This window comes from Aspergillus candidus, assembly GCF_002847045.1.
Source record: "Aspergillus candidus strain CBS 102.13 unplaced genomic scaffold BDW47scaffold_52, whole genome shotgun sequence".
Taxonomy (NCBI): Eukaryota; Fungi; Ascomycota; class Eurotiomycetes; order Eurotiales; family Aspergillaceae; genus Aspergillus; species Aspergillus candidus.
This window is the reverse complement of record NW_020194057.1, coordinates 171-11,936: the sequence shown is the minus strand read 5'-3', so window position 1 is coordinate 11,936 and position 11,766 is coordinate 171. Positions and strand designations below refer to the sequence as shown.

Here is an 11,766-nt window from a genome sequence, read left to right as displayed (position 1 = left end):
CAATAACAACGCATTCGCCCTCCAAAAGAAACAAAGAAAGAATCAGACAGAATCAACATCAAACCCTAGATCCTCCGAAAACAAACCCCAAACCAAACCACCACCCCAACCCACTTCCTCGCCCTCTCCCCCAAAACCCCCACCATCCCCTCATCCACCCTCCTCTCCCTCACCTTCTCCTCTCCATCTAAGTCAACAACCTCCAATCCATTCTCCCCCGCAACCCTAACCACCTCCGCAACCCCATAAGAGTAACTCACGGGCCGAATCTTCCTCCCGGATCCCGGATCCACAAACCCCGCCTGGCTAATCGCTCCCATCTCCGCATGCATATTGGTTAACAGTAGATACCCCCCAGGCTTCAACAGTGCCGTCACAGCCATGAAGAATTGGTCTAGAGGGACGTGCTCCAGCACCAGTGTCGAAATCATTCCGTCTGCGGATGCACTAGCTAGAACGCCCGGGTCTGGGGTTAGCAAGTCCAGAACAGCGAGTCTCACCCGCGGCGCTGATCCCGTTCCAGCGTCGGGGTCGACTTCGGCGATGCGCTTGCGCGCAACATCTAGCATGCCAGGCGATGCGTCCAGCCCGATTATCTGCGATGTAGGCGGCGCGTGGTGCATTAGGTGCAGGGTGTTTCGGCCGGTGCCGCAGCCGAGATCGATGAGTGTTTTGTTTGCGATGGTGGCGGTTGTGTCTTCCACGCGGTGCAGGAAAGCCGGGAGAAGCGTGCGTAATTCGAGGGTGTCGAGGGCTTGGAGGAAGTTGCCGTCTGTGTCGTAGATCTGTAAATATATTAGTATTGAAATAAGTATACCATCAGGAAGAGAGGGGATGGATGGAGAATAGTGGGCAATGGGAGAGAAAGAAGACGACGTAAGTACCTCCGCCCATTTGTTATATGCGTCGACGGTATCCATGTACTGGATTGGGTGTTTGTTAGGGTTGGTGTCTCCTGCTGCTGCGAGGGATTGTTGGATTGTGGGTGTTATCGTCATTTTGGCTTTATTTTTACGGTTTTCGATGCTTCTATATGTATTTTGGGGGCCTTTTGTAAGGGTGTCTCTGAGAAGTAGGTATGAAGGACAATGCTGGACGATACAAAGACAAGCGATAGGTAGGTACAGAACTATGAAATCGCACTTCAACCCAAACGGTCTTTATAGATAACCATACCATAGTGACTTTTACCTAATGTGTATACATCTGCGGGGATCTATACGATGTGAGTCATCTCATCACCGACCACTGAAACTGCGAGCCCATGCACCCAAGCCGCTGTCATAGGTACTCTGCATGGACAAGCGTCTGCATATCGGTTGCATACAGCGGGGATTTATATGTCATGTGGGGTTACGAGGTATGGTTTTTGTAAGATTGAAAGAACAGATTGTGAGATTGATTATTATCGTTTCCTGTCATTCCCATTCTACTCCAAAAGTGTAGAAACATGACACATAGACCGTGAGCCGTGGAAGAAGAAGAAAAGATGAATGAGTGACGAGAAAGTATGAAATGAATTGGGAAGGGAACGCTTGATCCGCTTGATCCAACGCCGTGCCAGACGGGTGCTGTGTAACAAAACGTGTATTAAAGAAAAATGGGGAAGAAGAAAAGGGGAATAGAAAGGGAAATGGAAAGAAAAATAAAGCAAGGAGGGTGATAGAAAGTAAGAACCATGACAAAAGAAACATTGCCAGTCGTGCGTCATGCTCATGCTCGTGCTCATTATACATGCGGACTCAGATCATAAACGTCAGCACACCGTCGCTCCGAACGGGGCCGTTTCTTTGAGATCCTCTACCAGGTCTTTGACGTTGTTGAGGTATCGTCCCAGTAAGGCCTGTTTCTCGTCGGTGGTGCGAGTGTCGCGAGGCCCCCGGGAATTTCTGTGCCCCGGAGGGCTGTGGGAACTTCGCGACATCTTGCTGGGGTTGCGCTGTAGGCCCGGAGGGGTGCCCGGGGTGCCGGGCCGCGATGGAGTTTCCGGCATCAGGTAAAAGTAGAGAAACTCGACCAGCTTGAGTTTCACCTCCCGCGACGTGGCGCGCTGTTTGAATAGCGACGTCACCGTGAGCAGACCGTCCAATTCTTCGAACGTGCGCGTGTTGGCGGGATGGTCGAGCAGCGCCGTCACCAGGGTCAACAGGGTGGCGGACTGGATGGCCGGGCAATTGATCGGGTCGAGCAGGTCCAGGAGCAGGTTCATGTAAATCTCGCGCCCGAACAGGGTCCGCGACGGCGGGTGCAGGAGCAGCGCCCCTTGGATGAGGTCGAGGGTAGCGAGGATGAGGAGATCGTTGGTTCCGTTACTGCCTCGGCCTAGGAGATGCTCGAGACAGATGACTAGGCGCATGCCGACTGTTCCGAATTGATTAGTGCCCGCCATGGCTGACGACAGTGCAGGTCCGGTCGGACGTACCATTCCATTGAAACCCCTCCTGCAACTTGAAAAATTCCCGAAAAGCGAGGTCATCTTCGAGTTCAGACAGGGATTTCGGGACGAGTTGTGGACCCCCGAACGACAGTAAGGACCGGCGTTTGTCAGACACCGGCTGTTTCGACTTGGCCAGGCATATTTGTGCGAGGAGCCCTTCGACCTGGCGTAGCCCTTTGCGTACTTTGCTGGGCTCGTACGAAGAGAGGTAGTCAAAGGAGTGCGCCAACAGAGCCTCCATGAGTACGGAACCAATGGATTCGGAGGAGAGGGTAAATGGATAGAAGGGGAAGAAATAAGGGAACCAAGTCTAAGGGGAGTGTGCGTGGGTGTTTGCGTGCGTGCGGACAAGGCCAGTGTTTTATCTCTACCCACCAGTGCCAAGCCAGACAACCGCCGGGGTGATGATGATGTGTCCGACGAAGTGGAGGAACAGGGAATAATAAAGTCAACCTGAGCCAATCCAGGAACTGGGAGGGTGCAGAGCTAAATTTAAAAGGAATCACCTTTGACGATAGGATAACTGGACCAAATAGTCGGCCGTGGATACTATGGAAAGATCAGATCCACTTCAGCTGGTGGATGGATCGGAGGATAGCCAGGCTCCAGCTGAGATGGATGGTTCTCTCTCTCCACATCGGGCCATCCACTCATCGCGTTGCCCCGACGACCATCGCCCATCTCCGGTGTCTTTGTCCACCATTTCTTCTACCAGGCTTCTTCGGCACGATCTCGGAGACAATGCCAACCATGATGGTGATGTCAAAGCTCGTCCCAGCCGTCTGGTCGGATGGGGATTTGGGCCCCATCAGTTCACCGCCAGTTTCCCCATTTGGTTGATTTGATTATATATTTTTTTCCCTTTTCCGACTGTGAGTTATGTGAAACCAGTGACTCTGCTATTGGTAGGAGAGCGGGGCAGCCTGATTTAATTTCGAATTAATGCAGGAGCCTGAGGAGGCTGAGGAGGCTGGGCTCCAATCATGACACCCCTTGACGTGACCCTTACATAGCTGGTTTTTCCGGTCGGAGATCTGGTTTGAAATTCAAGGCTATGGTCAATAGGTTGGACTCGGCAAAAAACGACGATCTCTTGCCGATGGAGTCCGAGTGTTGATAGTACTAAATACTCCGTAGCGATGATCCGATCCAAGACCAACCAAGATTCAAGAAAAGAGAGAAAACCAAGGCTGAAATGGAATCAAACTCACGTGAGGCGGTGAGACCCACTTGTGTTTGTTATTTCCCGCCAGGATTCAGGCATCCAGGAATCAGGCTAGCTCGTGTCCTTGATTTCTGCCAGCCACCTGGTTTTCTTTCGGACTTATCTCCCCCTACAAAGTACCATCTCTTCATAAACTGGGATGTGGAGCTTGTAGGTAGCCTTGATTCACGTAAAGAGCCAATCACAAGAACACACGCAGGGGCAAATGGCCGCGGCGACTACCCCTCCTCACGAGCTCCGGTCGATCATCCGACTTTGGAACCACCCCGCAGTATTCGGTCATATCAACGCAATCCTGAATCCTTGATTATTCCTATCCCTATACTAGTCAACACGATCGTCATGCCGTCAGACTCACCTTATCAGCATCCTGTCATCCCTCCGCGCACAAGCTCCACCGGTATGACGGACGTCAACCATCAGGGGAAGCCCCTCCACGCGATCCCTGAGGTGGATCGCCCGGACAACGGCAACGGGGAGGGCCGACTACCAACGAATAGTAACATCCGGAGTAAGCACTCGCGACGCCGCTCGAGCATGGATGGCACCAAATACAGGGATGGGCAGTGGTCGTCGGAGAAGGAGCGGATTTTGATGGGTCCGTACGACTACATGCTGCAGAACCCGGGCAAGGATATCCGACGGCAGTTGATCAACGCCTTCAATGTATGGTTGCAGGTGCCGGCCGAGAGCATTGAAATTATCAATAAAGTGGTGGGTATGCTGCATGCGGCGTCGTTATTGTGAGTTCAACTCAAAGCCAGGGAGTGGGGGAAAGGGAACACAGAGGCTAATTGATGTAGAATCGACGATGTAGAAGATGACTCGATTCTCCGTCGCGGAGTCCCCGTCGCACACAAAATCTACGGCACAGCGCAGACGATCAACTCCGCCAACTACGTATACTTCCTCGCGCTACAAGAACTGCAGAAACTCAACAACCCAGAAGCAATCAACATCTACGTCCAAGAACTACTCAATTTGCACCGCGGCCAGGGAATGGACCTCTTCTGGCGCGACACCCTCACCTGCCCCAGCGAAGACGAATACCTCGAAATGGTCGGCAACAAAACAGGCGGCCTCTTCCGGCTGGCAATCAAGCTCATGCAAGCAGAGAGCCAAACCGGGCGAGACTGCGTCCGTCTGGTCAACGTCCTAGGCCTGATCTTCCAGATCTGCGACGACTACCTCAACCTCTCCAACCTCACATACACCCAAAACAAGGGCCTCGCAGAGGATCTCACCGAGGGCAAATTCTCCTTCCCCATCATCCACAGCATCCGCTCCAACCCGCACAACCACCAGCTCATCAACATGCTCCGCCAGCACACCAAGGACGACGAAGTCAAGCGCTACGCTATCTCGTATATGGAGAGCACGGGCAGCTTTGCGCACACGCAACAGGTTGTGCGTGACTTGCGCACTACGGCGTTGGGGCTCATTGATGAGATTGGGCGTAGTGGGCGGGGGAACCCGTCCGAGGGCCAAGATGACGGGGCCATGATCCGCGCGATTATGGATAAGATGACGGAGGCGACGCTGGCGGATACGCAGGATCACAAATAATACAGACTACACGGACCTTGGTATGTGTTGGATAAATTCGGCTTGTCTTTCTTCGTGGTTCTGGATGTACATATTAATACGACTGACGACCAATCTGCATGGCGAGTGGTTCTTAATTGATTATCCTATCCTTTTTATCATTTTCTTGAATAACACACAATGACATGACATGACATGTCTAGGTCACACATCTAACCAAAGGATAGTAGACAGTAGTAGAATCTGGGTATAACGACCAGCCCCTCGGGACCTTCAACCTTGCACATAGTAACATCCATCCTCGGCAAAGATCTAAATCACAAATATATAGTGTATGAAAAACCAACCCTACATAACAACACAACAAGCCTTCTCCAACTTGCGCACCACACGCGGCAAAACCCTCTGCACAACCTGCTCGACCGGATCCTGCTGGTTTTGACGCTGCGGCTGCGGCTGCGGCTGCGCGTGCTGGTGGTGCTGCTGACCGGGGTACTGGTGTGGCTGCTGGGGCTGGGACGAAGGTGGAGGCATGTGAGCCGGCCCGCCGGAGAGATTGACGTAGATGCGGCCGGCATTTTCCTCGGTGGTGTACTGCACGCCGAGTTCGCGGCAGACTTGTTCGACGCGCGGTTTGATCTTTTGGACGTGGTGGGTGGAGTGGTTTCCTTTTCCGACGATTCTGTATCATTCATTATATGCGTTAGTTTGATCTTTTTCTTCACTTCCTGTAATCTTTCCATATCCCAAATAGTATGTTTAAACTCACACATGTAAATGCGTCTGCCCATGCGCCTTGGCATACTTAATCCTCTCCTCAAGGATCTCTTCCGCCTCTTCAACAAACTGCCCATGCAGATCAATCGTATCCGCCTCGACGCGTCCATTGGCGTTATTCTCGCGGAAAATAAACTCCGACGCCTGGCGGTTGTATTCCTCCATTTTGCGACCGTGGGCCTTGCCTTGCTCGGAGAGCTCCTTGGCCCCCGCGCCGTCGCCGCTGGTGTATGCTTCTTGGGACTACATCGTGTATCATCCACGGGGGGTGCTCGTTAGTGTCCATTGTTTTCGTTTACTTTGGTTATGCGGGTTCGGTGAAGAGGGGCGCACTCGTTGGAAACATGATCCGCGCTTGTTGGCTTCTTGTCGCGCGAGATCGCGGAGTCGGTCGTACTCGGCTTCGGCGTCTTGGCTCTGGTCGTGGTTGAAGGCTGGGTTGCGTCAGTTTTGCGCCTGGGTGATACGTAGTAGGGTCTGGGTCTTTGAGGGGGTGATGTGAGATGGGATAAGGTGGATGGATGGATGAGCTGAGCTGAGCTCAGCTGAGCCGGGTCGACCAGGGGTTGATGGTTTCGATCACTAGGCAAGGTGTGTACTCACCCCTCGGGCCCATATGCGACATCTCGTGCATACTGGGATAGATTGGCGATATCGCGGGGATAAAGAATACGATTGATGGTCGGTTTACAGGGATTGAACGCGAAAAGACGGTGGATCAGAGACAGGAAGGGCAGAAGAAGATCAGATCGGGCATTTGTCTATTTACCGCAACGCCCCACAGTCCAACTTCGGGTGGCCATTCACGGTCGGCCAATGTCGCCCGTGTGGGTGGAGAAGCCCTGGCCCCGATCGGTATCTTATTTACTAGTCCCAGAAGAAGGTACGGAGCGTTTCCGAGGAGGAACAATTAATTCCTCAGTGGGATTGTGTCGACTTATAAACCCTCTCGGTTGGAATCCTTGGGAACTCTGGGATATACATCGATCGTGTTGGTGGTTTGCCCTCGACGATCTCTGACAGGTCAATCGCTTTCTGGAGATCTGATCGATTCATCCAATCCTGACAATGCATGTTATTGACCGATGCATCACCGATTTCCTCGTAATGTACGCCATGCCACGTATCGGGGGCGGTAGTCGCACATTCCTCCGAGCGATAAGTCGACCGCGCTTCTCCCGCTCGGAGCCATGCGGCGATAGCGGTTCCGTATCACGATCCCGAATACCGTGTGCGTCATGTCGCCACGACGCCACCCGAGAAGAACGAGCGCAGAAGGGTAGGTGTTAGGTACCATAATCTGGGGACACTGGGCCCGCCGGCGAAAGCGACTAGAAGCAATAGACAATGGGTCATCTGGAGCAGAACCATGGGCTCGGTTCTTGTACCTAGATGGACAGGAACATCCGGCGGTAGCATCTCAAATGAATACATGGATACGAGTTCTCTAGTCAGTATTCAGTGGTCATAAGGTAGTTGAATAAGGAGTGGGGGGTGGGGTGCTGATGAATGGACCTTTTATGCACGCTGGTTTGGTCCATCCATGATCCCTGTTGTGGCTCTTCATTTGTCTTCTTGAGCACTTTACATGACAAAGGAATGAAGGGAAGATATATTCCAAAAAAAAAAAAACATTAATCAATAAACAAAAATCAAAAAAGAATCAAAGAAGAAAGAAAGGAAAACAGGAAATGGTTTCTGTGCGGAGAAGAAAGAAAGATCGACGGCAATTCCAAGTGGAGGCCATTACATACCGTACAGTACCATCATTCTGCCAGAAGATTACCATGTCGGTACCTTAGGTATCTCCCGCCATATGGAGGATAGAAAATCCTCACCAGTCCGTGGCCACAGTCCATAGATGTAATACTTCAATTGACCATCTCAGTCCTCCTCCATATATGATTCAATCTAATAATGGTTAGCGTGCATTAAGGTTGCCTCATCCAGAACCCTAACCTCGTTCTGTCCACACGCCGGACCCTGGGTGACTGCTCAGTACAGTATGTGCCTGGCGATCTGGTCTCCACCGTGGTGGCGCACTGAAACAAAAAAGATGGCCTTTTGCCATGCCGAAGACCAATAAAAACCACCAACCAGACAACACCTCGTGCATATCATCATCATTCTTCCATGGCATCAGTTTCCCGTTCACTATGCTCCGAAATACCCGTTAGAGGATGAGGCGGGAGGAAGCTCCTGGAAGCTCTGAAACCTCCGTCACCCTGAATGCTTCCAGAAGGTGGAAAACAGACGACCAAGACGGATTGTCTCATGCCCTGCAGGCCACGCTGATCTGCACCGGCCGGGAAATTAAGTTCTTATCCTAGTTAGGAATCGGGAGAAATCTGCAGTCACCTTCCGGGGAGTAGACAAATGTCGCTTCTCCTGATATGGAGGAGGGGACCTAAGATAAGACGGTTTACTCCACAGTCTACCACACCTCCGACAGTCTTTCATCATCCAGCCGACATTGAAGAGGATACAGTCAGAATACCCGGACTGAATCAGTTCGTTGATGCTCTAATGAAAAGGGGAAGTTGGCTTCCTGAGGCATGATTGGTTCAAAGGGCTTCTCCTGTCACTCCACCCCCTTAACCCACCCACCAATCATGACTCTACCGCAACCCCCTATTGCTGATCCAGTGAAATTAATCCTCGTATTTCAGTTACAGAGTGTAATTTTGTGGTAACCTTACCGACATCCTTTCCTCTCTGACGATACCTGAGTTAGTTCAACTTCTCTACCCTCCTTTTCTTTCTTTTACTCCCTTCACTCACTCACTCTCTCTCTCTATCTTTCCTTTCTTTCTTCTTCTCTTCCTCTCTTTCTTTCCCAACTTCTCCTCTGGATCTCTCACCAGACTGACTCCCTGGAGTCGCTTCTGTTGGTAAGTCATCCATCCTCACTCTCTATAGCCTCATCATTTGTTCTTTTCTACTGTTTCTTCATCTTCCACCCTTCCCTCTTCCCGATCAGACCATATTTATTACTCCTGGGATGAAGGTGGAACAATTGGACCATCATCCCACGGTGATATCAATCCTTGCCCTTTTCTGTCTGCTGGTTTTCGTTTCGTTTGGTTTCGTCTCATTTCACCGTTACAACGCTGTATTACCTTACCCTACTTAGTCCACTCGGTTCCCTCTCTCGCTCTCTCCTCTCTCTCCTCTTGCGCGTCTACATTTTGAAATTTCCCCTTTGCTCTCATCCTTTCATTCTCCGGTCCTCCGCGGTCGCTTACACCCTTAGTAATAGTAATCTTCACGCCCTTCGTTTCCCTTCTCTTGTTGCTGCTTTTGTCAATTCATTCCCCCATCTCTCCGACAAACCAGTGACTTCCACTCATCCCAGTGAGTATCTCGCCCGTTCTGTCTCCCCTTGCATTGGTCGTGGCTGGACCACTCTCTCTTTCTCCTCATTCTATGAGACGGGTGCTCCCTTTAGAACTCCCTCCCACCACCAATCCCCCCCCAATTGATCTATCAATTGCACCTCCTTGCGTCTGGACGATTGCCAACCTCTGGTCTTTTGGGTGAACTCCTGTGTTTTTTTTGTTTTTTTTTTTTTTTGTTTCTTTTCGGAACAACTCGCAATTGAGACTACCATCTCGTGCCACGTTCGGACTCGCCGTCCATGCCCGATATCGCTCACCAAACCGGAGAATTCCTTTTCGCTGACGATTTGTTTCGATAGACTTTTGGAACTGAGTTCTGTGCCATTCACTTGAGATTATCCCATCGTTTACTATCAATCTTCATCCCCGCCTATCGTTTTCGTCCAACGCCGCCAACATGGGTTGTGGTATGAGTACCGAGGACAAGGAGGGCAAGGCCCGCAACGAGGAGATTGAGAATCAACTCAAGCGCGATAAGATGTTGCAGCGAAATGAGATCAAGATGCTCCTGCTCGGTATGCGAGACCCTTTCGAATGCGCGGGCGAGGACGGCTGGCTAACGGTTCCATCCAACCAGGTGCGGGAGAGTCGGGCAAGTCCACTATCCTGAAGCAGATGAAGCTCATCCACGAGGGCGGATATTCGCGCGACGAGCGCGAGTCTTTCAAGGAAATCATCTACAGCAACACCGTCCAGTCGATGCGCGTAATCCTGGAGGCCATGGAATCGCTGGAATTGCCCCTCGAGGACGCCCGGAACGAATATCACGTCCAGACCATCTTCATGCAGCCGCCTCAGATCGAGGGCGAGAGCCTGCCCCCAGAGGTTGGCAATGCGATCGGTTGCCTGTGGCGCGACACCGGTGTGCAGGAGTGTTTCAAGCGTTCGCGCGAATACCAGCTGAACGATTCGGCCAAATAGTGAGTCTGGCCCGCGCACCACTCCCCGAACCATGGTGCTAATCTGCGTCTAGCTACTTCGACTCGGTTGAGCGCATCGCGCAACCCGACTACATGCCCACCGACCAGGATGTCCTGCGCTCCCGTGTCAAGACCACCGGTATCACCGAGACCACTTTCCTCATCGGCGACCTGACGTACCGTATGTTCGATGTCGGTGGACAGCGTTCGGAGCGGAAGAAGTGGATCCACTGCTTCGAGAATGTCACTACCATCCTCTTCCTGGTCGCCATCTCCGAGTACGACCAGCTGCTGTTCGAAGATGAGACGGTCAACCGTATGCAGGAGGCGCTGACCCTGTTCGACTCCATCTGCAACTCGCGCTGGTTCGTCAAGACCTCGATCATCCTGTTCCTGAACAAGATCGACCGCTTCAAGGAGAAGCTGCCCGTCAGCCCCATGAAGAACTATTTCCCCGATTACGAGGGTGGCTCCGATTACGCCGCCGCCTGCGACTACATCCTCAACCGGTTCGTCTCGCTCAACCAGGCCGAACAGAAGCAGATCTACACGCACTTTACGTGTGCCACCGATACCACACAGATCCGGTTCGTCATGGCCGCGGTAAATGGTATGTGCTCTTTTTATCTTATATTCATATATTTCCCCCGTGGTGCCGACGATGCTGACTGCCATTAGATATCATCATCCAGGAGAACTTGCGGTTGTGTGGTCTGATCTAACCACGGATCCAATAAGGCTGTCTTGTTTTATCTCCACCTGGCTTGTAATCTGCTTTCTTTTATTATTTTATACCTCGTCGCAATTTCTTTTTTTTTTTTCTTTTCTTTTTGTCTGATTTTGAAGAACCTGGCGTTGAGACATTCATTTGTCTTCCTATTCCTTTTTCTACTAATTCCCCCCAATTTCCTTTGTCCTGAAATGATATCTAGCCGGCTCTTTGTTCTCAGCATTACCGATATCCACCCATGACACAGAGCAGGAGTTTTTATTTTTCATTTTTCTCAATTCTCTTTCTTACTTTTTGTTCTCTGCTCATTGAGCAGCGGGTAATTTGTGACTCCCAATTTCAAGGTCTTGTCAAACCAGGCCTCGAACGTATATGTTATTATCTCCCATTCCAATCACCATGGAAGAAACCCGCCATGTCTTATCGAACCCTTTCTTCTCTCTCCATTCCTCCCTTGTATGTTCTTCTCTCTGCTCGTGTCCTGGCTATCCATCCAACCCTCAATCTATCTCGATATCTTTTGTTCTCTCTCTTTCCCTCTTGGCCTCACAAGCTGGATATCCCACCCTCTGTCGGTGTTATCGTCGCAGAGTTTGTAGTCAGTGGCGATGACGGCGACTGGGTGGGGACGGCCCTAGATCAAGAGGACGTGGACCGTCATCTCATGTCTCCTTATAACTGTTTTCTTTCTTATGCGTTATGCCGGGCTGGTTGTCATAGTCAGAGTTTTTGTA

At 51.3% G+C, this 11,766-nt stretch overlaps 5 protein-coding genes across 5 annotated transcripts; 2 read left to right on the top strand and 3 right to left on the bottom strand.

The window, feature by feature from the left end:
• Positions 1-65: 65 nt before the first annotated feature.
• Positions 66-998, bottom strand: BDW47DRAFT_128468 (class I SAM-dependent DNA methyltransferase; the record flags this gene model as incomplete). The annotated part of the gene is made up of 2 exons (XM_024816854.1): positions 66-785; positions 885-998. The coding sequence occupies 2 exons, from the start codon at positions 996-998 to the stop codon at positions 66-68; spliced, it is 834 nt and encodes a 277-aa protein (XP_024669031.1).
• Positions 999-1,601: 603 nt separating this feature from the next.
• Positions 1,602-2,833, bottom strand: BDW47DRAFT_68997 (cell division control protein 14). Its single transcript, XM_024819621.1, has 2 exons — positions 2,423-2,833; positions 1,602-2,361 (listed from the first exon to the last, which is right to left on the bottom strand). Exons 1-2 carry the CDS (start codon positions 2,676-2,678, stop codon positions 1,757-1,759), a joined length of 861 nt encoding a protein of 286 aa, XP_024669030.1. The 5' UTR covers positions 2,679-2,833; the 3' UTR covers positions 1,602-1,756.
• A 927-nt stretch (positions 2,834-3,760) lies between these two features.
• On the top strand, positions 3,761-5,393 carry BDW47DRAFT_68963 (FPP/GGPP synthase family protein). Its single transcript, XM_024819620.1, has 2 exons — positions 3,761-4,405; positions 4,466-5,393. The coding sequence occupies exons 1-2, from the start codon at positions 4,005-4,007 to the stop codon at positions 5,226-5,228; spliced, it is 1,164 nt and encodes a 387-aa protein (XP_024669029.1). The 5' UTR covers positions 3,761-4,004; the 3' UTR covers positions 5,229-5,393.
• A 1-nt stretch (position 5,394) lies between these two features.
• BDW47DRAFT_68959 (Smr domain-containing protein) lies at positions 5,395-6,835 on the bottom strand. The gene is made up of 4 exons (XM_024819619.1): positions 6,588-6,835; positions 6,318-6,418; positions 5,977-6,227; positions 5,395-5,889 (listed from the first exon to the last, which is right to left on the bottom strand). The coding sequence occupies exons 1-4, from the start codon at positions 6,616-6,618 to the stop codon at positions 5,556-5,558; spliced, it is 717 nt and encodes a 238-aa protein (XP_024669028.1). The 5' UTR covers positions 6,619-6,835; the 3' UTR covers positions 5,395-5,555.
• Positions 6,836-9,580: 2,745 nt separating this feature from the next.
• Positions 9,581-11,147, top strand: gpaA (guanine nucleotide-binding protein subunit alpha gpaA). Its single transcript, XM_024819618.1, has 4 exons — positions 9,581-9,897; positions 9,960-10,302; positions 10,356-10,912; positions 10,981-11,147. Exons 1-4 carry the CDS (start codon positions 9,780-9,782, stop codon positions 11,022-11,024), a joined length of 1,062 nt encoding a protein of 353 aa, XP_024669027.1. The 5' UTR covers positions 9,581-9,779; the 3' UTR covers positions 11,025-11,147.
• The last annotated feature ends 619 nt before the right edge of the window (positions 11,148-11,766 follow it).

Coding starts and splice junctions, on each gene's coding strand:
- BDW47DRAFT_68997 (XM_024819621.1), bottom strand. CDS start 2,678: ATGGAGGCTCTGTTGGCGCACTCCTTTGACTACCTCTCTTCGTACGAG. Junction 2,362..2,422: donor GGAGGGGTTTCAATGGAATG/GTACGTCCGACC, acceptor AATTCGGAACAG/TCGGCATGCGCCTAGTCATC.
- BDW47DRAFT_68963 (XM_024819620.1), top strand. CDS start 4,005: ATGCCGTCAGACTCACCTTATCAGCATCCTGTCATCCCTCCGCGCACA. Junction 4,406..4,465: donor CTGCATGCGGCGTCGTTATT/GTGAGTTCAACT, acceptor TAATTGATGTAG/AATCGACGATGTAGAAGATG.
- BDW47DRAFT_68959 (XM_024819619.1), bottom strand. CDS start 6,618: ATGCACGAGATGTCGCATATGGGCCCGAGGG. Junction 6,419..6,587: donor GTCGCATATGGGCCCGAGGG/GTGAGTACACAC, acceptor GACGCAACCCAG/CCTTCAACCACGACCAGAGC. Junction 6,228..6,317: donor GCGGATCATGTTTCCAACGA/GTGCGCCCCTCT, acceptor TACACGATGTAG/TCCCAAGAAGCATACACCAG.
- gpaA (XM_024819618.1), top strand. CDS start 9,780: ATGGGTTGTGGTATGAGTACCGAGGACAAGGAGGGCAAGGCCCGCAAC. Junction 9,898..9,959: donor GATCAAGATGCTCCTGCTCG/GTATGCGAGACC, acceptor CCATCCAACCAG/GTGCGGGAGAGTCGGGCAAG. Junction 10,913..10,980: donor CGTCATGGCCGCGGTAAATG/GTATGTGCTCTT, acceptor GACTGCCATTAG/ATATCATCATCCAGGAGAAC.